This window comes from Vicia villosa, linkage group LG1 (assembly GCF_029867415.1).
Source record: "Vicia villosa cultivar HV-30 ecotype Madison, WI linkage group LG1, Vvil1.0, whole genome shotgun sequence".
Taxonomy (NCBI): Eukaryota; Viridiplantae; Streptophyta; class Magnoliopsida; order Fabales; family Fabaceae; genus Vicia; species Vicia villosa.
In genome coordinates, this window is record NC_081180.1 from 19,872,479 (window position 1) to 19,897,972 (window position 25,494).

At 35.2% G+C, this 25,494-nt stretch overlaps 1 protein-coding gene across 1 annotated transcript in view; it reads left to right on the forward strand.

Annotated features, from left to right (window-relative positions):
• LOC131630615 (uncharacterized) overlaps window positions 1-25,494 on the forward strand; it is a 59,340-nt gene that overhangs the window by 24,533 nt on the left and 9,313 nt on the right. The window contains exons 25-46 of the mRNA XM_058901394.1: window positions 500-568; window positions 1,689-2,168; window positions 2,272-2,589; window positions 2,724-2,855; window positions 7,316-7,429; window positions 7,628-7,812; window positions 9,069-9,177; window positions 9,246-9,389; window positions 15,310-15,585; window positions 15,768-16,439; window positions 17,426-17,632; window positions 18,463-18,566; window positions 18,945-19,240; window positions 19,393-19,477; window positions 20,474-21,169; window positions 21,276-21,594; window positions 23,354-23,512; window positions 23,637-23,800; window positions 23,947-24,127; window positions 24,209-24,475; window positions 24,570-24,776; window positions 25,245-25,299. Coding sequence (XP_058757377.1) covers window positions 500-568; window positions 1,689-2,168; window positions 2,272-2,589; window positions 2,724-2,855; window positions 7,316-7,429; window positions 7,628-7,812; window positions 9,069-9,177; window positions 9,246-9,389; window positions 15,310-15,585; window positions 15,768-16,439; window positions 17,426-17,632; window positions 18,463-18,566; window positions 18,945-19,240; window positions 19,393-19,477; window positions 20,474-21,169; window positions 21,276-21,594; window positions 23,354-23,512; window positions 23,637-23,800; window positions 23,947-24,127; window positions 24,209-24,475; window positions 24,570-24,776; window positions 25,245-25,299 — 5,239 coding nt within the window. The remainder of the gene's footprint in view (window positions 1-499; window positions 569-1,688; window positions 2,169-2,271; window positions 2,590-2,723; window positions 2,856-7,315; window positions 7,430-7,627; window positions 7,813-9,068; window positions 9,178-9,245; window positions 9,390-15,309; window positions 15,586-15,767; window positions 16,440-17,425; window positions 17,633-18,462; window positions 18,567-18,944; window positions 19,241-19,392; window positions 19,478-20,473; window positions 21,170-21,275; window positions 21,595-23,353; window positions 23,513-23,636; window positions 23,801-23,946; window positions 24,128-24,208; window positions 24,476-24,569; window positions 24,777-25,244; window positions 25,300-25,494) is intronic.

Below are 25,494 nucleotides of genomic sequence, written 5' to 3' on the forward strand. Positions count from 1 at the left end.
TTGAGAGTGAAATGGAAACATATGTGATTTATGTAAAAGTTAAACTAAATCTGTCACATTCTCTAACTAATATTTAGTAAGTGCAGAAACCTCTAAGGGACAAGCTACTAATAGTTAACAGAATAACTGATGTGATAACTATCTCCTAACTAACAATTGAGTTCAGCTGTAATGGAGTAACTCATAAAAATCTAAAATACTGCACTAAACAGTAATATGTGAGACAAAACAGAGACATGAAGAACTATCTCACACTTCTATCACCAGTTTAGCTAGCTGACTTGAAACTTCTGTAGCCTAACTTGGTGTTCACAATCATATGTTTTATCAATCAGTCTATGTGCCTTAGAGTCAATTGTTTAAGTCTTTTGTGGTTTCTGGTAGTAACTGAAATTTTCACTTATTCTTTCTTATGGTTATTTGCTACGGTTCACTGCTTTAGATTCATAAGTCCTTGTGCAAAGTACATGGAGATATATGTGATTTAACATATTTGCAGGCTGGAAACACCACTGAAGGAAATCATGACGAGTCTCTCATTCTTGAAATTGTTGCAGATGGTGGAAAGGTTTGTTCCTAAAATAAACTTATACATTTGGTACTTATATAGATATATAGTCTTAAATTGGAACTTCCATATACTGTTTAATTCTTTTGATTGTTTCTTTATGCACTTTTGTCCTTACGTATAGGAATGTGGAGAAGTGTCTTTAAGTTTCAGTGGCATAAACTCAAGTATTACATTTTTTTTTTTTTGGGTTTCAACAGGAACTTGTGTATTTATTTAACCTGTTTTATGCTCCGTTAGAAATAATACATGTAAAACTTATACTAAATTAATTTTTCTTTAATATTTTGGAGAAATTCCATAGCCAAAGAGAATCTGACAGAAAAGTGATAGAAAATACTAGAAAGTTTCAATGAGAAGATTGGAGGGAAAGATAATATTCTTGAACTGAATCTGCTACTATATTGTGGGTGAAGTTGATTCTGTTTCAGATTGCCATAATTTTTCTTAACGTGCTTGATTGAATTAGCACCTAGCAGAATGTTTAATTTAGATATATATTGATTGCAAGGAGAATGGTTGTAAAATGCAATTAGAAAATAAGAGGAGGTGAATGCTGTTTTGATTTATTCTTCGGCTTTAGCTGGTTTAAATAGAAAGAGTACTACCTAATCACGTCCTTGAATCAAGAAGAATTAGTTAGAATAGAAAATACTAGAAACTCCTAGTAAAAAGTAAAATAACCAGTAAATAATAAAAATACTACAGTTAATCCAACAAATGCATTTTACAAAGGTAAGTAATTAAGTTATTTCTAAACTAAGGTACTAAATGTCCAGTTTAACGTGAGCAATTTACAGTAGGAGAAGAACTCCTTGAGTACTTGTATATGTTTCACATACTGCTTTTTACTCCTGCAAAGTTATCAAATTTCCTTCAACAAAACTACAATACTTAGTAGAGACTTCCTGTCACCAATTGACCCTGCATAGTCAGCATCAATATAAGTCTAATTATTGCATTGACATTCATTTTATATAAAATTTATCTTATTAAGTTATTTAGTTGTTACTCTTTGCCAACAAAATTATTCTAATTTTGTAGTACATTTGGCATATAGCTCAATTTGTATCTCTGACCTGGAGACAAAGTCATTTGTGGTTGCCGTTTTGTCTCCCAGGTGCATGTCATTCTTGCAGATGGGGATCTTACAGTGAAGATGAAATTGCATTCTTTGAAAATTAAGGATGAACTTCAGGGTCGTCTATCTGTATCTCCACAATATCTAGCTGTTTCAGTCTTGAATAAAGAAACTTTATGTTCTTCCTCTGACTCTACTGACCCCCATGGGAAGGACGTTTCTCTTGGGATTCCTGATGATGATGATAGCTTTATGGATGCATTATCGGAGTTCATATCTCAAACAGATGGGGGACATTGTTTACATAATATGGAGATAGATCAGCATGGATTGATGGGGATTGCTTCTGACTTTGAATCTCTAGAAAATTTAATTCATGAAAAAGAAATTGAAAAGGGAAAGGGTACTCCTCGTGAGGTATATTATGAGGCAGAGGGAAGTGATACTTCAAATTTTGTATCTATGACTTTCTCAACAAGGAGCTCTGGCTCACCTGATTATGATGGTATCGATACACAGGTACTTTGGCGAGGATTGATAATATTGAATCTGATTTTCAGGTCTTCTCTTCTAGGTTATGAGATACAATGCTGTATTTACATTTCTAATTATTCATCTTCAGATGTGTGTTCGTATGTCCAAGCTAGAATTTTTTTGCAACCGACCCACTATTGTTGCATTGATAAGTTTTGGATTGGATATAAGCGCTGGAAATGAAGTGACAAGTGATACAGACACTTTGAAAACTTCCCCAGAGAGACCTTTAGTGAAGGACAAGACTGATGAAAAGGGGCGCGTTAGAGGATTGCTAGGATTTGGTAAAGAACGTGTAGTATTTCATTTGAACATGAATGTTGATAGCGTAACAATATTTCTTAACAAGGAGGATGGTTCTCAACTTGCTAAGTTAGTACAAGAAAGTTTCCTGATGGATCTGAAGGTAAATGACTTGCTTTCGAATAGTTGGTCTTTTAGCCTTCCTTTCTCCTTCTTCTGTGACTTTGTATATGCAATTTGTTTCCTATCTTTTTTGGAATTATTATTTTCCACTAATTGTTTATTTCTCTTATGAAGGTTCACCCAAGTTCTCTTTCTATTGATGGAACATTAGGCAATTTTAGACTCTGTGACATGTCCCTTGGGACCGATCAATGTTGGGATTGGCTCTGTGACATACGAAATCCTGGTATTGACTCCCTTATAAAGGTGTGTTTTCTTTTCCATGCTAAACCAACCTTTCAGAGACTCCTTGTGTGCGTGTGTAAAATTCCACCACCCTACAGAAACTTAACTATTTTAACATGTTATTTTAATTTTTACATCAGTCATAAGTTTTCATCGTAACTGACAATGTAGTACATTATTTTAACAGAAAAGTAATACTTGAAAGTTAAGATAGAGAAAATTCTGAATATTATTTATAATACAGGCTAGAATTCAATGATATAGGCTAATAACAGTTAAGATAGAACAGAATCAGAATCTCCTAGTAAACACACTCTCTCCTGATCTTATGTAAGATCTTGATAAATAGCAAAAGGCTGAGAGTATTTCTCTAAGGCAATTCAAGCCATCTATAAGTTAATATGGTATTAGAGCATAGTGAGAAAGTATCGCTATTTGGCAATTTTCACGTTACAACCCGGTTTTGTAGGGTTGTATTTGAATTTCTTATTCTATTATATAGAGAGAGTACACATAAACCCTAAATCCTAACTAATCCACTAATTAGGGAAAAGATATACTAGATCTAAGCCTCCTAACCAATCCCTCTAATTAGGGAAAAGATTATACTAAGAATGAAAACAATAAAACAATAAATATTAATAATAAAACAACGTCATATCTCAACACTTCCTCCTCAAGGTGGTGCATATACATCATAAGCATCCATCTTATCACATATGTAAGAAATCCGAAATTTTCGAAGAGACTTTGTAAAGAGGTCAGCAACTTGATCCTTGGAATTAACCAAGGAGGTATTGACGGTTCCGATGGTAATCTTCCCTCTAAGAAAGTGAGAGTTAACTTTTATATGCTTTGTCCTTATGAAACACTGGATTGGAGGAGAGGTGCAAACCTGACTGGTTATCACATACAAATTTCATAGGACCGACTTCTCAAAAATGAAGTTTCTAAAGTAAATGCTTTAACCACAAGAGCTAACACGTGTCATTGGTCTTGGCTCGATATTCAGCTTTGTACTTGATTGAGCAACAATGGTTTTCTTTTTGCTCGTCCATGAGATCAATTTTCCACACAATAATCCGATGTAGAACTTATATCACTTGCATCTCATGCCCAAGCAACATCTGAATATCCTATGATATTAGTGTTGCCTCTATAAATAAAGAAGCCCTTTTTGAGGTGATCCTTTGATATACTCAATGATTCTAATAACTGCATCCCAATGGTTGTCATAAGGAGAGTTCAAGAATTGACTTACTATACTGACCAAAGATATCAATAGTGGCCGGAGCGACGCTATCCCAGAATCTTGTCCCACCGCGTCCACCCTCCACTACGAAGGATCGTCGCACGTCGCAGTTCGACATTGCAGCCGCTACAAATGAGAAAAGCGGGTCGCGGCCCGACCCAAGCGGATTTTGACCCATTTTGAGTTCTGAGCAACAGCTGTGGAGAAGAATTAACGCGGCGGTGAAGAAAGAAGAGAAACCGATGAAGACGAAGGAGAGAGAGAAGAAGATGAAATGAAACGTGGAGGCAGCTAAATAAATATTTAATGAATAAATAAGTACAACTATTGAAATAGTTGAAAAGTCAAAAGTAACTTACTATTACATCAGTTATACATCACTTATTTGTTAAAAATATAATAAAATGGTTTTTTTTTAAAAGAATAATAAATAACAATAATAGAAATAATAATAATAATAATAATAATAATTAATCCTTTTATAAAAATAACCCTTACTACTGTATTTTAAATATTATGTTTTTATTTTTATTCTTTGATATTTGATTTCGAATAATTATTCAAATATATTTTTGATATATATAATTTCTAATATAATTTTTTATATAGTTATCCTGCTTTCCGCAATTCCGGTATCCCATTTTTAGGGTCAACTGCTCCGTTTTGCTATTCGGAAACAATAACTCTGATACTAACTGGAAAAGATATATCGGGTCTAGTCAAAGTAAGATAAATTCAACTTTCCTACAAGTCTTCGATATCTACCTGGATCAAAATATGGATCCCTCTTGATTAGGAAGAAGCTTTACATTAGGATCCATAAGAGTGTCAACCGGTTTGCAATCTGTAAGACCTGTTTCTTCCAGAATATCAAGAGCATACTTCCTTTGAGAGATAACAATACCTAACTTTGATTGAGATTCCTCAATCCCCCAAAAGTAACGTAGATGACCCAAGTACTAAGTCTGATCCAAGTCCTAAGTCTGAAAGTTTTGAAATAAGTGTTCTTTTAAAGCCTTTGATACCTTTAAAATCATCACCTGTGATTACAATGTCGTCAACATAAACCACTAGATAAATATATTTATTTGATGAAGAGCATTTGGTGAAAACAGAGTGATCTGATTCACAACGATTCATCCCAAATTGTTGCAACACTTTACTAAATTTTCCAAACCATGTCCGAGGTGATTGTTTCAACCCATACAAAAACTTGTGCAATTTACATACTCAATTACACTCCCCCGAACAACAAACCTAGGAGGTTGCTCAATGTAAATCTCCTTTCCTAGTCACCATGCAGGAATACATTCTTGATATCCAATTGAAACAGAGGCCATTGTTTCATGGCAGCCATTGCCAGAAAGAGACGGACAAATGCCATCTTCGCAACTAGAAAAAAATTATCACTATAATCTTGACCATGAACTTTAGTATATCCCTTTGCCATTAGGCGAGCTTTCAATCGATTGACAGAAATCAATAACTCTAACATCGATCTACCTGTACATCAGGACCCACCTTAACCTTAAATATCCACCTACAACCTACAACAGATTTCCCAGAAGGGAGAGGAACACATTCCCAAGAATGATTAGATTCTCGAGTTGACATTTCATCAAGTATTGTCGGTCTCCACCCTGGATGGGATAATGCTTCTTGAATAGTTTTAGGAATAGAAACAGATGCAAGTGCAGTAACAAAAGCACTATGGGTAGGTGATAACCGATGGTAAGACACACAATTATAAATAGGATAAGGGTTACGGGTTTAACGTTTATCTTTACGGATGACAATGGACAAATCATGAGCTGGAGCATGGGTGGAGGCGGTTGGAATAGGAGCTGAATCACGTAGTCCAGACCTTCTCGCATAGGTAATGTCATACCAGTTCAACGGTGGTGGAGTCTAATCTATCATAACGGGTGGACTAGACGATAAAGGAGTGGACTCAACCGATTCAAAATATGGAATAGGCAAGACTTGATCTAAATCAATTTTAGGAACATCAAAGTTGGGAGAGTATGATATGTTTTCAAAGAATGTAACATCTACAGACGAGTAGAAGCAATACATAGAAGGAGAGTAACACTGATATCCATTTTAACGTGAGAGTTGCCCATGGAAATACATTTGATAGTATGAGCAGACATCTTATCACGATCTGGGGACAAATCATGAACAAAACAAGTACATCGAAAGACATGAAGGGAAACAACATATAAGAGATTTGAAGGGTGCAATTGGGAACGAGAAACCTGATCATTCAACATACAGGATGACATCTGATTAATTAAATCCCCAACAGTAAGAACATCACCCAAAACTTTAGAGGTATATTGGCATTTAGCAGTAGGGTACAAGCAATGTCAACGTGTCTATGTTTTTGATAGAAACCAACTAATACATGAAAGAAATAGGGAAACTCCCTTTGATTACACAATGATATTGCAGGGTCTGCACCTCCCATTGCCAAAATGGCCCTTTTCCCATGCAATTTCACGATGATCAACTCCCCAATGTTTTCCCCTATTTATTTTAGACCTAAACACACTGAATTAATGTTATAATAATTCTAATAATTACCCACTAACTCATAATAATTTACTAACAGTTACGAAACTGAAGAGTCTAACAATACTCCTTCCTTAAAGATTCACTTGTCCTCAAGGTGAAAGAAATACACAATAGAAAAAATTGTATCCTCTCGAATCCCATAACTTGAAACATAAAGGTTGAGTTGTACATGAAATAGAAATTTTTTTCCCAGGATCAAATTTGCTTGCTAATGGCAGTTCCCTCATGACCAGTTGTTGTAGCCACAGTGGCACCGGTAGTGGAAATTTCCTGTTCCTAGACTTTATTTTAGGAATAGTAGCAAACACCGACAATAGCTAGTCTTTTGCCTGTGATGAAATAGCCGACTTTCCGTCATTTCGATGAAATAGGAAAAAGATAATACTAAAAATAAAAACAATAAAACGATAAATACTAATAATAAAACAATATCATATCTCAACAATTGTTACCAATGATCACCATTTATATGCTTTGAGGGAAATTTTTATGCTTTCATAAAACAATATCATAATTCTAAGAATTGTTATTATCATTTATATGCTTTGAAGGAAATTTTTTCTGATTTAATTCTGTGTACCAATGATCACCATTAGCCCATTTCTCCAGGTGTCTTCATTTGAGTTATTTATATTTGTTTTTTTTTTTTCAGTTCAAATTTAATTCTTATAGTGCTGAAGACGATGATTATGAAGGATATGACTACAGCTTGCAAGGTCAACTTTCAGCTGTTCGCATTGTTTTCCTTTATAGGTTTGTACAGGAGGTACGCATGAAAAATTTACAAATTTGGACATGAATTAAAAATTGTATTTCTCTCCTGCTTTGAGTCAGGTTTTTGAATAAAAATTTAAATCTGCGTGTTCTATAGGTTCATTCACATTTGATATATTTCCAAATAAGAAGAAAAAGAAAAAGAAAAAGAAAAAGAAATGACTATATACTTCATGCTTTACCTCTGTAGATAACGGTGTACTTTATGGAACTGGCATCCCCTCATACTGAAGAAGCAATCAAACTTGTTGATAAAGTTGGGGGATTTGAATGGTTGATTCAGAAATATGAAATAGATGGAGCTACTGCACTCAAGCTGGATCTTGCACTTGACACACCAATTATCATTGTTCCAAGGAACTCAATAAGTAAAGAGTAAGTAAATTTTATTATTAAGAGTTATATTATAATAATATATTACTAGGATTTAGTATTAAGTATATGGGTTTTGCCCATTTGTCTTCCTATGTATTATTCTTTTAACCTATTAATATAAATAGAAGGGTCACTACACATTGTAGTGTATTTTATTGATTGTTCATATTATTGTTGTGTACCTAACTGATTGGCGATTTCTTATGATGGTGTAGGCACTCAGTGTAAACTCCAATTATAACCAGGCTCTGACTCTATATTAGAATTTCTAAAGATGTAGTTTTGTGCAATTCATAAATGCTGAAATATAGAGAGAATTATGAACTGAATGCCGAATCTCAGCTTCTGAATTTTTTTGAAAGAATTCTGTTAATTATTACAATAGGTGAAAATCCTATTTATAGAGAATCTAGGGAATAGGAGATTACTTGCTTTTACCGGTTTACTGACTGATACATGTCAGTCTGTTAGTTACAACTGAAATTCCTTGACTGCATCACAACGGATTCAGTTATAGTTTGTCACAAAATCTGTTAAGAGGGATAATCATGTGTGTGGATTACAAATGGAAATTTGATAGGTTTATGGGCAGGGGCAATTTCTTTAATTCAGAAAGAATAAAGGAAGCATTAGACTTAACATATCATTAAGATTTAACAAATCAAGCTTAGAGTTTTCATGGAAGAATTATGTTTAATTGTTGGTGGTGTGTAAATGTATTTCACTTGGTGGATGTTACTTTTTTATTTGTTAATTATAGACGGGTTAACAATGACGTCTTCCTGCAATTACATATTAGAAAAGAAAACAGTTGTACCAGAAGCGTATAGTGCTAGTAAGAATTGAATTCATGACTAACTATTTCTACAGAGTATCTTTATTCAGTTTCCACTCTTTCTGTATATTTTTTTCTCTAGTAATAAAAAGTTGTACTTTCATCTATGTTAAGGAACTGACAACATGAAATTTTTTAACTTTTTATCCTTAAAATGCCCCCGTGCTTAGCGTCCTCTGTGTTTGAGGTACTGACAATGCATATGCTCATTTGCATGCTGTGCTAAAATTTAAGCTATTTATAGCAGCTAAGTGATGGCAAGGATTGGAGACCTATCCACTTGGTCATAGACTCATAGGGACTATGATATATTTCATACATGATAAATTAATTCTTATAATAGCCTAAGTTATAAGGTGAAAGATCATAAATTGTTTTTGTATCTTACAAGCTGAAATGCTATTGCTTTATTCACTTCCAGTTTTATACAACTTGATCTGGGAAAGCTTCAGATTAAAAATGAATTCAGTTGGCATGGATCTCAAGAAGAAGACCCTTCAGCTGTGCATATCGATGTTCTTCATGCTCAGGTATACATTTCCGTCATAAGACCTATCACAAAATACTTGACATATTCCTGACTCCAAATGAATTACAGATTCTGGGTATTAACATGTCTGTTGGAATCGATGGTTGTCTTGGAAAACCAATGATACGGGAAGGTCAAGGACTTGATATATTTGTTCGTCGAAGTTTGAGGGATGTTTTTCGAAAAGTTCCGACATTTTCACTTGAAGTGAAGGTAACTTTAAACTCCAATTTCTAATGATTGTATTTTATATTCCTCAAGATGTGTAAAACTACCTTCTTTTTTTCCAGGTTATATGAACTGATAAGTATTATGAAATGTCAAAATTTCTAATGCGTTAAATTGCAAAAATGTGTTAACATGTTTATCTGTTTGAGGAAGTTCTAAGATAAGATTTAATAATATTTTCTGGTAGAGCTGCCGAAACTAGGATTTAGATATATTATAAGTGTTGCTTTTTATGAGGCTGTTTTACTTGTAATTAATTAGGTGAGGGAGAAGACTTATAATAGAATGCTGACTCCCATTTATGAACAAAGAAAAAATAGTGATTTACAAAGAGTTGTAAAGATTATGCCCAAATCCTAAGTTTCGTGGTATTAAGTACATCTTTTCGACCTAAGAATTAAAATTTATAAAATCTAAAAGTTATTATAATTGTATCTCTTAGTATCAGATTGATATTAGTTATTATTATCATGATTTGTTTTTTATTTAAGATTGAGTCTATGTATTCTATAAGTAGTAATTAATATTACGTCTTTTGTATCATATCAATAGCTATTATCATTAATATTTTTCTCTCATCTTTTACATCTATAACCACAAATTCAACATGGTATCTAGAGCATTGTTTATCTTTGGGTTCTGTCGTCAAGGCTAACCCTAATTTTATTTATTTACTTGTCATTTGGTCGGTTAGAAATAATAATAAAATATCTAAATTTTCTATTTTAGATTTTATAAGATTTAGAGAATATCTTCTGTGCACAGCTGTCAAATTTGTTAGGGGTCTCCTATATAATGGAACCTTGTATTCCTCATTTAATATGAAAATCAATATACAGGATCTTTCATCAGATTTTATCTTAACAACTTTCTCTCTCTAATACCAATTCTAACATGGTATCTAGAGCTTCTTTTCCGATCCAATGACCCGTACTCATGGCATCACCTTTTCCGTTAAACCCTCAGGGTACTTTTCCGTCCTCTCATGTCAAACTTTCTGTGAAACTTGATGACAAAAACTTCAAACAATGGAAACAACAAATCGATGGAGTCATTCGTGGTCACAAACTTCAGAGATTTGTCACCACATCCTCCGTTCCTCCTCGATTCCTTCCTGGCTCAGATACGGCGTCTAACGACGTCAACTATGAATATCTTGATTGGGAGCAACAAGATGCGCCCATCTGCACTTAGCTCCTTTCCACCATTTCTGACTTGCTTCTAACGAAGCTTGTTGATTGTACTTACTCATGGCAAGTGTTGTATGCAATTCATATATTTGAGGCATTTGTCCCTACTCATAATTTTCCATTGTCACATATATTCGCATCTGTTTATCTGGCCTAAGGCCCGGATATAATTTAAGCAAAGAATTTTTGATAATGTATAGCTGTGTGCTGTTTAGTTTTCTGGACTTGTGTGTGTGCGCATTATGCAAATCTTCTAGAATGATACTCAAGTATAAATACTGCTGCAAGCCAAAATTAGAATGAGGGTGACTTAGAGGTAGAGTTGTTAATCCCGGATAGCGGAGTGGAGCGGCCGACCTCCGGGAATGGGAATAGTGGGAATAGCGGCATCCCGGATAGCGGGGTAAATTTTTGTATATTAATAATTATATAAAAAATTATAAAACATATGTCATGAAATACTAAACTAATTTCACAACACTCATAAAATATTTATAAAATCTAATGTCAAACATAGAGCAATGCTTAATAATTCAAAACATAAAGATTCAAAACATATAGATTCAAATTCAAACTTAGTACTATGATATGAAAATTCAAGCAAACATAAAAAATCATGTAGCATCATCAAAATATTCTTCAACATCTTCATCTTCATCTTCTTCAACATTTTCCTCCAATTCTTCATCTTCAATATCTTCCTCCGATTCTTCATCTTCTTCAACCTCTTCTACCACCACTTGTTGTGTAATTGTTGCTCTTGGTGCAATTGTTGCTCTTGGTGGCCTTGATGTTTGTGGTCGTGCCATTAACCTCCTAGTGTAGATTAAAGGCTCATTAGCCCCACTAGCATCGGCAACTTGAGTCCAAGTTAAATCATGATTTGGATCAACCAATTCTTCACCATCATCTCCTACCTTTTCCATCTCTCCCACCAACCATTCGGTGTGGAAATTAATTTCGCTAAATTCCATAGGATCAATTTTATCTCGAATTTCAAACCTCTCTACCAAAGCTTGATTGTACTTGATAAACACCAAGTCTTGCAATTTTTGATGTTCCAATTTATTTCTCTTCTTGGAATGAATCTAAAATACAATAATTTGAAGTATTAATTTAATAATACTTGCATGTAAGATACTTTAATATCCTAGTATAAAATTAATACTCACATGCTCAAAGATGCTCCAATTACGCTCACATCCGGAAGCACTGCAACTCAAACTCAACACTTTAATAGCCAACAATTGCAAATGCGGAGTTTCGGCTCCATAAGACTTCCCCCACTCAGCTGCAAGTAATTGTAAAAAATCATTCCATATACATAACACAAAGTATATCACATGTAAAACTTCAAAAAATCATTCCATATTACCTGGAGCTAATGTCGACCTTTGTCTTATTGCTGCTTTTATACCAAAGAGACCCGTAGCATCCCGGTATTGTGCCAATTCTACTGAAATCAAATCCTCCACATCTTCACTTTCACTAAGTCTCTCAATGCACTTACGGAGGCCTCTCACCAATCTAGCATCAGACTCAATTTCTGGTTTAGAATAATAATATTCAGGATTGAGATAGTGACCTGCAGCATGTAGCGGACGATGAAGTTGACACTCCCATCTTTTATCAATGATTTCAAAAACGGCTTTGTACTTGCTTGAATTTAAACTGAAAGTTTTTCAATCGATTCCTTCGCTACCCACATTGCGGCATATATGTATCCCATTGCGGGTTTCCTTTCATTGTCAACCATTCTTAGCACATCTACAAGAGGCGCCATGCACTTAAGAGTGTAGAGAACATCATTCCAAAATGATACATCAAGAATAGTCGTAGCTGCCCTTTTTCCTTTAGCATCTTTAGCACACTTGGAACTTGTCCATTCTTCACAAAGGAACATCTCTCTAAGCTTTCCTTTTAGCTCTTGCATCCTTTGTAGACAAAGGAAATGGGTAGCAAACCTTGTCACTCCTTGTTTAATCAATTCAACATTGCCGGTAGTCTTTCTCATTAAATTCAAAGCAAAAGTATGGTTATAAATGTAGCCCACAACCTTAATCCCTTTTTGTATAACCTTTTTCACCTTTGGAATTTTGCCTATGTCTTCTAACATAAGGTCTATACAATGGGCAGCACATGGAGTCCAAAACAAGTGTTTCCTCTTTTCACACAATACTTTACCCGCCGCTACATAGTTACTTCCATTATCGGTGATCAATTGGACAACTTTTTTTTCACCAATTTCCTCAACAAATGTGTCCAACAACTCGGCTAGCTTATCCCCCGTCTTTGCATAGTCAGAAGCATCCACACTCTTCACAAACATGGTCCCCGTCGGGCAATTGACCAAGAAATTGATCAATGTTCTACCTTTTCTATCCGTCCAACCATCCGACATAATTGAACAACCGTATTTGTTCCTTTGCACCTCTTGGTTCTTCAACAAACCTTTCGTATATTCCAACTCATTTTTAAGAAGTGGAACCCTAAGTTCATGATAACTTGGCGGCTTCAAATGAGGACCATAGCTCCCAACGGCTTCCAACATCAACTTAAAAGCTCTTGCATTTGCTACATTAAAAGCAACTCCACACGTATAAAAAAGCGAGCAACATATTGGATGGTTCTTGCCCTCGCTTCTTTATCACAAGCATCATTGATGCTTGTGTCCTTAGCCTTCTTATACACCAAATCTAACGGCCCTTCAGTCCTCTTGATGGCTATTGAAGAGGTCTCATTCTCAGCAAGCCTCTTTCCGGTTCTAATCCTACTTATTTCCTCGATATCCATGGTATCATCCGCATCTATTTGCACCGCAATTTCTTGTACTCCTTTTTTAATTTTCTCTTTCTCAAAAATGTCAGCACGTAATATAGCCTTAACATCCTCCGGTGTTTTCAAACAAGGAACTACATCACCTTGAATTCCTGCTTGATGCCTTTTTGCTCTTCTTATTCCCCCACAGCTTGCCATATTACAGAAATCACATGTGACCTTCTTCCGATTATTCAAATCCTTCAAACCATTATATTTCCATCCTATGTCTTTACTATTGGTCGGTTTTAACATTGGAGCACACGAAGCAACCGACGCAGAAGCAGAATTTGGTGTTGAGGAAGATGCTGCCATATTGTTCTATTGACAAAAAAACAGTGACAGACATTTAATAAAATAGTGGGGAATAACAGTAAAGAAGAGGTGGGAGAGATGGACATAATATTTTGTTAATAAAACAGTAGATGTTGACAAAACAGGACATTTTGACAAAACAAAACATTTTGTTAATAAAACAAAACATGTTGACAAAACAGAACATTTTGTTGAGTGACAAAACAAAACAGGAGAAGAAGGTGTAGAAGTAAAAGAAAAGAAGTAGAAAAAAGAAGAGAGGTGAAGATTACCGTGAGAGGGCTGGTGGCTGGAACGAGAGGGAGAAGAAACTGCACGGTGGCTGAACGATGAGAAGCGAATGGGTCGGTGGCTGAGGCGAAAGCTGAGAGTGTTGAGAAGTTCAGAACTTGACGGTGGCTAGGGCAAGAACGATAGGAGAATAAAACTAGAACGTGAAGATTCAAGAGTTTTCATTTTAAAACGAGGGCAAAATAGTAATTTTACCCAGGAAAAAATTTAAAAAAAAAAAGAAAAGGATCCGGATCTGCTCCGCCCGGGAACGATCCGCGATCCGCTATCTGGTTTCCCGGCTGTAGCGTCCGCTACAGCAGCTCCGCCACCGCACCCTGTATTCCGCTCGGGGGGGGTGGGTCCGCTCCGCTACGGAGCCCTGGGATAGCGGCCGGGAATGACATCTCTGGGTACCTCTAATTTCTCTCTTTAAATTTCTCTCAATTCCCTTCAATTCTCAGATTATATCCCCTCAAACTCTAAACCCACAATGTTTGCTATGATCTATGCAGCACTGAAACGGATACCAGTATACGACATGACACGGATACACTGACATAATAATATTAAAAACAAAAGATACCGATACCGCTACATATATAATATCATTTTACTCTTATTTATCAATCTACTAATAAAAGAGTTAAAAATATTCTAATAAAATTTAGGGAAATGCTAACCATTGTCCTCAGGGCAATGGTTAAAACTTTAAAATAATAATTTTATCTCGGTAATCTGCGTATTTAATGCTTTGAAAATTGAAATAGGGTAATGCTAACTTGTGCCCCAAGGGCACAAGTTAATAAACCCATAAATAGAAATTTCATATTAAAAATAATAATAAAATCATTAACTATAAATTTGTATTAAATGCATTACATAATTTCCAAGAAAATTTTACTATATTTATCTCTTAACTTGTGCCCTTGGGGCACAAGTTAGCATTACCCATTGAAATATTAATATTTTTATAAAATATTATCTTTTTTAGGAATACTTAACCATTGCCCTGAGGGCACTGGTTAGCAAGACCCTAAAATTTGATATCTTTAATTCTTCATTGATCAACATTGCTTCGATACTTCTTTAACCCTTTTAGATGTGTAAGGTGTGCTGAAATCAAAAAGCATTTTTTAAGCACTTGCCTGAATTGTCTGACATGTGTCGTGCGAGTGTCATACAAGTGTCAGACACTGCGACATGCCTAATCCTAGAAGTACCCTTGTTTCATAGGCTGTGATCTCATGCTTTTGTTCTTGTATTTCACTAAAAAAATTATTCTCAAGTTAATTTTTTGATCTCTTGAGCAGGTGGATTTATTGCATGGTATAATGTCTGATAAAGAATATAAGGTGATTTTGGATTGTACATTCATGAATTTATCAGAAGAACCAAGGCTTCCTGCTAGTTTTCGGGGTGGAAAATCTGATTCGAAGGATACTATTAAGCTTCTGGTTGATAAGGTTAACCTGAACGGTCAAATTCTGTTGTCTCAGACAGTTACAATTATATCTGTTGTGGTGAACCATGCCTTGCTGGAGCTTTGTAATGGCACTGATGGGGAGTCTCCATTGGCTCATATTGCGGTGTGTATATTTATACATGATTCATTTTATCTATATATACATATGAAGCTGTTTCCATGACAGTTTCATAGTGTTTTGATTTTGTTTTAACTAAATGAATGAGCTTATCTGTCAGCCTGATATCTCTGAATTATATTTGCTAACCTTTCATTCTCATTTATTTAATTGCATTATTTTTGCAGCTGGAAGGTCTCTGGGTTTCATATCGCATGACATCTTCATCAGAGACAGACCTGTTCGTGACAATTCCAAAATTTTCTGTACTAGATTTTCGCCCTGATACGAAGCCTGAAATGCGCCTGATGCTTGGATCTTCCACTGATGCTTTCAAACAAGCCGTTACTATAAAGGTTCCCGTATCGTTTAACCCAGGTAGCTTTCGGAGGACAAGCAGTGAAGCTGGAATTGATGATACACCCATTTCAACAATGTTCTTGATGGACTATAGGTGGCGTATCTCATCACAATCATTTGTAATTCGTGTGCAGCAACCTCGAGTCCTTGTTGTGCCAGATTTTCTTCTTGCAGTGGCAGAGTTTTTTGTGCCTTCTCTTGGAGCACTGACTGGAAGAGAGGAAACAATGGATCCAAAGAATGATCCCATTAGCAGAAACAGTAGCATAATGCTGATGGAAGCAGTTTATAGGCAGGAAGAAGATGTGGTGCACCTCTCCCCATCTAAACAGTTAGTTGCAGATTGTGTAGGCATTGACGAATATACATATGATGGCTGTGGAAAGGTTATTTGTCTATCTGTAGAAACAGATACAAAAGAAGTCCGCAGTACAAGATCTAGACCAATTATAGTCATTGGACGTGGCAAAAGATTGCGATTTGTTAATGTAAAAATTGAGGTAATAACTTACGTTAAATAAGTAAGTTAGTTATGCTGATTTCTTATTTATGTTTGGGGGAGCTATTAACTCCTTAGGAATCAAAATCTTCCATAATTTGATTTCTTAGAATCGTGGTTGGGTCTAAGTCAACTCTGCTCTTACATTTCTGCTATTGGGTTACCCACCATTTATTTCCACGCGTTAAACCCAATAGTGTTGGCGTGATGGCTGTGTTAAAAGTCCTACATTGGACAATATGTGCTATGAACATATGTTTATGAGTTGGGCCTAACTCAACCTACAAAACCGACTTGTAAGGTGATGATTGCCTCCACTTATAAACATATGTCCAAAACAAATATTGTATGATCTGGGACTCTTAATACATGTCCAACACTATTGAGCTTGAAGCTTGGATGTAAATGGTGGGCAGCTCTATAGCGGAAACGTGGTAGCAGGTGGTCCAACGAATCTTGAACCGGACTCTGATACCATCTTAGAATTGTGGTTGAATCTAACTAAATCCTACAAAGCTGGTTTGTAAGGTGAGGATTGCCCTCACTTAAAACATATGTTCAAACCATATATTGTTCGATGTGAGACTCTAAACATGATTCATATTGATAATACTTTGTAAAATGTCTATCTTCAAGTCGAGTGTGCAAAGTTCTACCCAAATCTCGTGTTTGCTCAAATTTAGAACACTTTATTGTATATGGTCAGTAGTTTTTTAGTAGAACTCAGGAGGGGAGATGGTTTATGTTGTTTTGTTTGTCCCTGCTGGTTAAATTTTTTTTCACCTTGTTAAAGGGAATGTCTTGTCACATCTTTATTTTGTTGATATATTTCTTTCTTAAGATTTCTTATTTGGTCAAATAGGGGTAGAGAAATAGGCCATAGATACTGAAGTTTGATGAATGTGAATTAAGAAGAATTTATTGCGTATGTATTAGGAGTTGATTTACATTAGAAGCTTATGTCTTTGTTATTTATCTATCTATCAGAATGGTTCTCTACTAAGGAATTATACGTACCTGAGTAATGATAGCAGCTACTCAACCTCTACTGAAGATGGTGTGGACATTGTTGTTCTGGGTGATTTGTCATCCGGTGATGAGCAAAACCTTGAAATCATGAATCAAACATCAGGGTCTTCCTTATATTGTCAAAGCGAATCAAATGGAACTCAAAGTTTTACATTTGAAACCCAGGTAATATGCTTCACATTTCCAGGAATTATATGCACACAGCTTCTAACACCACAATCACATATGACCAAAACTTGACATGCCTTTTGGATGTTACCATCATCTTAGTTGGAACTCTTTGCAAGCTTATGCTTTGTTGATCAAAACTTGTGCATTGGATCTCCGCAGTTTTTCTGAACCACATTATAAGTTTTATTTTATATTTCCTTTGTGTTGAAAATAATTTTTAAGCAAAAGGAAGACAAGTGCTGTTATAAGCCGTTATGGTATTTTAAAAAAAGCCGTTATGTAGAGAATGCAGCATGATGGATGATTAATTTTTGATGAATAAATTTGTGATTGTGATTTGCAATTTGGGAGTTCAATTATCAATAATCTATAATTTGATAATTTAAAGTTTATTTGTTTTGACCTATCTTATCTCTCGATTGGATTAGAACTTCATATCTCTTCTGAAATAGGAATATTTGTGCTTTAAAATTGCACAATGCTTCTCCTAGTAGTTTTTTGATGTCTGATGTTCTATTCGAGACATAATGTGTCTAACCTATCAGTCTGCATCATACTGAATAAATGATTATCCTTGATAAGTTTCATTACCAATCCAAGTAGGTGATAAGAAGCTCCATAAATGGTTTATTGATTTAGTGTAGATAGTTTGTCTTGCATTTTTTCGGTATTAACTGTGTTTTCTCTTTTCGATATAACACATTGAAAAGAACTTTACACCAACAATTACCCACCCCTTGAAGATTTGACATCATTCATTTTCTATTTTGCTTTTTAGTTTTTTGGTGATCTTCTGTCTAATGGCTATTGTGCTTTTCTGTTAGGTTGTTTCATCTGATTTCACCTTCTACGATGGTACTAAGTCATTTCTCGATGATTCATCTTATAGCGAGAAGCTTATCCGGGCAAAGTTGGACCTTAGCTTCATGTGAGATGTCATTGCTGTCAGCATTAAATTTTCTTGGAAAAATCATTGTTTAGGATTTCTTGGCAAAAATCTGTTCACTTCACGAACAATTAATTAAGTGATTAATCATGCCATTATACTGTTACTCCATTAACCAGTAACCTTTTATTAGACATTGTGTTTTACTTATATAGTTAATTGTTCCTCAATTGGAATTATTATTACCAAGAATTTCCGTATTCATTCTCGAAATTTTCTCTTTTTCAAAACCTTCATTATCAGCTTAGTTGAGCCAAGCAGTGGTCAATTTCCATTCTTTTCCTTAATATGTTCTTTAAAAACTGAACAAGTTTGTCGGCAAGTGCTTGATCTGCAAATTTCCTCTGTTTATTTGAGTAGGTATGCCTCCAAGGAAAAGGACACTTGGATTAGAGCCCTGGCAAAGGATTTTACTGTTGAAACTGGTTCTGGTCTTATCATTCTAGATCCAGTGGATGTTTCAGGGGGATATACTTCTGTGAAGGATAAAACAAATATATCTTTGCTATCAACGGACATTTGTATTCATCTTTCACTTAGTGCTGTTTCTCTTATACTAAATCTTCTAAGTCAGGCATCTGCTGCATTAAATTTGGGAAGTGCAACTCCTCTTGTTCCATGCACCAACTTTGACCGAATTTGGGTGTCTGAAAAAGGTTTCTTCCTAATTACGTTGAATAGCGTGATTACAATTTTTTTTTATTTACTTTTGCATTATCAATTTCTCTGCTTGACCATTATAAGTTTTATACCATATAGCTGAGAGAACAAGTTTTGACAATGAACTGTTTGGTCTTCTATTTTGCAGAGACTGGTCCCAACAACAATATTACCTTTTGGAGGCCTCAAGCTCCTGCTAATTATGTTGTATTAGGAGATTGTGTGACATCAAGGTATACTTTTTTTTTTTTTTTGAAGTTGTGTTCAAATCTTTCTAATTGACTTTTTTTTTACTGTACCCATGAAAATCTTCTAGTGTAAAACTTTGTTATCACTAAATTCAGACCCAGTAAAATGCTATGTAGTAAATATAATATTTGATTTGATACTATCTGTATCTGCTTTATATTCTTCTATGTAAATATTCTTCTTTAATGTAATTTGATTGATATTATAGAATTCTTTTAAATTGTGTCTTTAGTTAGATCACACTAATTGTATTTATAGTGGTGTTACAATAAATATATTGAAGAGGTACCATGGGAAAGGTCTAGTATGCACTCTTCGAATTTTGGTTTAGCCTGACTAGGCCTACAAAACCGGCTTGTAAGGTGAGGCCTGTCCAAGCTTTATAAACACTGGAGGACATATCTCTAAGCAATTTGGAACTAAATCCAACCCTTTAAATTTAACACAATGAAGGTGTTGGAGGTTGCAATAAAGGCAAGTCAAATGTTGTAATTAGGCGATTAGGGGTGGACCGCAATGACGATGAAATTTCCAATATGCACAAACATTGGTCATTTAGATATTGTTGTATACAACATGCATATTTGGAAGGATGTACATCCCAAAGACGATCCATATATGGATATTGTTAATTAGCTTAATAAAGGAGATTTGATTTCATGGAAAAGTGAGAAGTAGAATGCGGTTGTTATATCCAATGCGGTGGTTGAGTAATGAGTTATGGGGCACACTACATGTGAGCTTATATGGCTCAAACATCTTCCAAGAGTTACGCTACTAATATCCTTTGTAGCTGATTGATTTCAATTGATGAATACATTTTCCGAATACAGGAAAATATTGAATATTGTTTTTCATCTACATTCCAGATTAAATGTGATATGATGTTCTTATTTGCAAGTAGTTTTATTTGTGAAACTTTTTTCTGGTTCTGATCTGAATTCTTGCTATGTTAACGTTATTTTTCAATGTCTTTTCAGGCCAATTCCTCCGTCACAGGCAGTAATGGCAGTAAGTAACACATATGGTCGTGTAAGGAAGCCAGTTGATTTCCATCTTATTGGGTCATTCCAGAATATTGAAGGTGGTGGAAGTGATAGCCATTCTATTTCTGCCAGTGATTGTTCTCTTTGGATGCCTGTTGCGCCCCCAGGATACACGGCACTGGGCTGTGTAGCCCATGTTGGGAACCAACCACCCCCGAATCATGTTGTTCATTGCCTACGTTCTGATCTTGTAACATCAGCAAAGTATTCAGACTGCATATTTAATATCCCATCAAATCATCAGTTTACCTCAGGATTTAGTGTATGGCGCCTTGACAATGCCATTGGATCTTTTTTTGCGCATTCTTCCTCTGGTTGCCCTCTCAAAGACGGACTTTACAACTTAAATCATCTGCTTGTTTGGAATTCAAATCGAGTTCCTCTTGTAGCTCCAGTATCAGATTTAAGTTCTGACCAGGAAAATAATAATCAGCAGACTGCTAAAAGCATGAATACATCTGGATGGGATATTCTTAAATCCATTTCAAAAGCAACTAACTGCTATATGTCTACACCCAACTTTGAAAGGATTTGGTGGGACAAAGGTAGCGACCTCCGCCGCCCGGTCTCTATTTGGCGACCTATTGCACGTCATGGTTATGCTGTCTTGGGAGATTGCATCACTGAAGGGTTAGACATTGTTATCTTTTAAGCCTTTTATTTAAACCTTTCTACCATCTATCTTTTAGTTGAATGTTTTACGGGGATTAATATTTTCTCTTTACCTGCATTTCAGCCTAGAACCTCCTGCACTGGGAATAATCTTCAAGAATGACAATCCTGACATCTCTTCAAAACCTCTTCAATTTACCAAAGTTTCCCATATTGTAGGGAAAGGGATTGAGGAAGTTTTCTTCTGGTACCCCATTGCTCCTCCTGGTTATGTATCTTTAGGATGTGTTGTCTCAAGAACCGATGAAGCACCACGTGCAAATTTGTTTTGCTGCCCTAGGATGGATCTTGTTAGCCAAGCAAACATTCATGAGACTCCTCTTTCAAGATCTTCAAGCTCAAGAGCTCCTCAATCCTGGAGCATTTGGAAAGTAGAAAATCAGGTTAACCATAACTTTCACTTCCCTGATTGCATTAAAAAGTGTTTTCTAAATGTCTTCTAAAGTAAAACAAATATAGTTGCTTATGTGTGATCTACAGAAATTTCATTGTAGTGCTTATTCATGTTATTTTAGGCTAAGATATAACTGATTCTATTATTCTTTTGTGAAAAGAATTAAAAGATATAAAGATTGAATATTAAAGATAGAGTTGGTTAGGACAACAAGTCTGCTAACACCCAAGTAATCTAAACTAATTCAAATGATTTTTCCTGACACTCAAGTTGATGCATAGATATCCACAATGCCTAATTTTTATTGTATTACATTATTAGAAATTGCTATATCATATCATAATTACAATTAAAGGTCTTTATTCTTCCTCTTCCTCTTCTGTTTTTGTTCGTAACACTGAAATTCAAAAACAGTTTCTGGCCATTTATGTGATTAGTAGTTATACTTCCTAACGAGTCTTTGGCGAACCTTTGAAAGTGGTTAATAATAGAACCAATTATGTATGAATAGAATATAGTATCCACAAGGTCACCTTGGCGATATTTTCCAAACTATTATAAGGATTTATTGGGACATCTACTGTTCATAATATGATGCAAGATCACCAATTGAAAATAGAGAATCCACTAGGGCTTTAAGTTGGAGAAGGAATCAATGATTGATTCATCATTTTTTTTGTATTTCCTGGCTCTGTACGACGTTGCTTGGCTGTTGCTCATTATTGAGAACTAAAATAGTTTTGGATCTTGTCCCACAATTTCAAGAGCGGATGTAACCAATAATGTGAGTGAGAGTTAGGGGTCGAGATAGAAAAATACAACTTGGAGAGTAATAGTAGGTTTTATTGCCTAACTTGGTTTAGGCTTCATTGATTTTACCTTGATCTTGATCTTCATCAAGTAAGAGTCAGGGTGGAATAGTTGGGTTGACAATAAATTTATGAAGGCATAGGATAAAAAATTGAATTGTGAGCTTCTAAAAGAGTATGTGGTCGGCGCAAAACCAAGAATGTCATATGTTGATGGGTATTATGTGGTGGTTAGAGTTGGAGGATAGGTGCAAATAAACTTTTGATCCATTAGTGGAGGGCATATAATGTGAAAGAGGGCATTCACTATAACCATGGCCTTGGATCGCCTTCATGCTCTAGATTCAATGATTAAAAAAAATGAAAGAGAGAATCTGATACTTTATTTCTGAGAAACCAATTCTACGCCCGTTGATCTCATCTGAGTTCTAATAAATTCTTCTGGAAACAGTTGGGTTTAACCAACCCCTGAGTGAAAATAACAAACTGTAACCATCTCATAGTGTCAATAGGACACTATACACTAACAGTTCTGTGTTGGAATTTTAGATGAGGGTGATCCTTATTGGTCGCTCTGTTTAGGTTCTAATTATTGTGGGGGTTGGAATTAGTGCGGTCATCGATGTTTTCACCATTGGTGGGACAGTTTCTGTATCACAACATGAATCACTGTACCATGCAATTTAGGAGAAGATAATAATTGTTTCTCTCATTCTCGAGAGGAGATACTAAGATTGAATATAAAGGTCACATTGCTAAGTAAAGTACTGACAAATCTACTGCAACTGGGAGAAAATACCGAAAAGAAAGATAAGAAGCAGATCTGAATAGGATAATTCTGATAGCTTTCACATTATGAAAAGCTTGTAGCCGTTGAGCTGCTGTAACATATTTTAAACTCCAAAAAAAAAGTTTATTTATCATGTTATATACATGTAGGCATGCACTTTTCTGGCTCGTTCTGACCTTAAAAAGCCGTCAAGTCGTTTGGCCTACATAATTGGCGATTCAGTAAAGCCAAAGACCCGGGAGAACATAAATGCTGAGCTGAAGCTGCGATATTTTTCCCTGACAATTTTAGACAGCTTATGTGGAATGGTATGTTTTTCGATGTCTATTATAAAATCAAATGCCTTCAATTTCGAAGTCATCTATCAATCATAAGTTTTTTCATAAAGCAGTTTATTTTATAAATTGATCGATGAATTGAACTACTTTTCAGATGAGACCCTTGTTTGACACTACAATTACCAATATTAAACTTGCAACACATGGTGGGCTACATGGGATGAATGCAGTGCTTATTTCTTCCATTGTTGCATCAACCTTCAATGCACAATTAGAGGCATGGGAACCCCTTGTGGAACCATTTGATGGAATATTCAAGTAATTGATTGGTTATGTGATTTCTCAGTATAATATTTTAGTTAAAAATATATACTAATGTTTGAGTATGTTCTTTTGACCTACACATGGGCCAATCCTATTGAAAATATGCCGGTAATTAAATGTTCCCTTTCTAAATTGTTTAGGTTTGAAACATTTGATACAAATGCACAATCACCGTTCGGATTAGGCAAGAGAATTCGGGTTTCTGCAACTAGCATCTTGAATGTAAATGTCAGTGCAGCAAATCTTGAATCCTTTGTGGGAAGTGTCCATTCATGGAGAAGACAGTTAGAGCTTGAAGATAAAGCATCCAAGCTAAATGCGGTCAAATTTTGAATCCATTATCCATATTTATCCTTTTAAACTCATAACATTTAAAAGCCTTGCTAACTGTTTGGTTTGCAGGAGGCTGGTGGTCAAGACAAAGGAGAAAGTACAACTTTTTCTGCTCTAGACGAGGATGACTTGCAGACTGTGATAGTAGAAAATAAACTTGGGTGTGATATCTTTGTCAAAAAAGTTGAGCATGAAGTAGATACAGTTGACAGGCTACATCACGGAGACTGTGTTTCTGTGTGGATTCCTCCTCCACGATTTTCAAATAGGTTAAATGTTGCAGATGAATCTAGAGAAGCACGTTACTATGTCGCTGTACAGATACTGGAAGCAAAGGTCATGATGCAAATGGTTATACAGAATTCTAATTGGATGCCTGCTTTTCCTTCCTACCCATAACATTGAAATCAATTCATTTTAAATTTTGCAGGGTTTATCTATAATTGATGATGGTAACAGCCATAACTTCTTCTGTGCCTTGCGTCTTGTTGTTGACAGTCAGGCATCCGAGCAGCAAAAGCTTTTTCCTCAGAGTGCAAGAACAAAGTGTGTCAAGCCTATAATATCAAGAATTAATGATCAGGATGAAGGCAATGTAAAGTGGAATGAACTTTTTATATTTGAAGTTCCCCGAAAGGTAATTGATTGGTTATGTGTGATGGGTGTCATTAATTGATTAGGTTTATGTTTTTCTTCTTTTTTGTTCCTATAAGGCTCAATGACTGAAATAACTTTTAGAATGAAATAATGCAGAAACTAAACTGTGCTATCATAATATGAATTTCATGGTCTGGCATAGTGACATTCTTGCATAGGATAAAGAAAGCTCATTTATGCTATTTTTATTTTACATTCAATTTATGGTTTCTCCTGTTTTATTTATGTTTTCTTGCTGTGTGTTTATTTAATAGCATAGTTTGGACCTATTTAATCTTTGAAATGTAATACGAGCTCCATTGAAACTTTCTTTTTCTTCGGTTTTTTTGCATGATCAGCAATTTCCCCAACTTATATATCAACATGTTATACATTCTTCAATTTGAAATTTTTTACATCCTTATGAGTTTGCTGCATTTAATAAAGTCACATTGATAAATTGCTACAGGCCCCTGCGAAGTTGGAAATAGAGGTTACCAATCTTGCTGCAAAAGCTGGGAAAGGTATTTCTTGAATCACCTTATTTAGTGAAACGTCGCATATAGTTTGAATGTCTTTTCAGTGAGGCTTTGTTTATTTTAAAACAAATTTATAGGCAATCTGATTAGTTAAAGCTCTTAGATCAAACTTTCCATGTCACATTTTCTTTTATTGGTTCATTATCATATATTGTTTCTACATTGGAGTTTTTTTTTTTT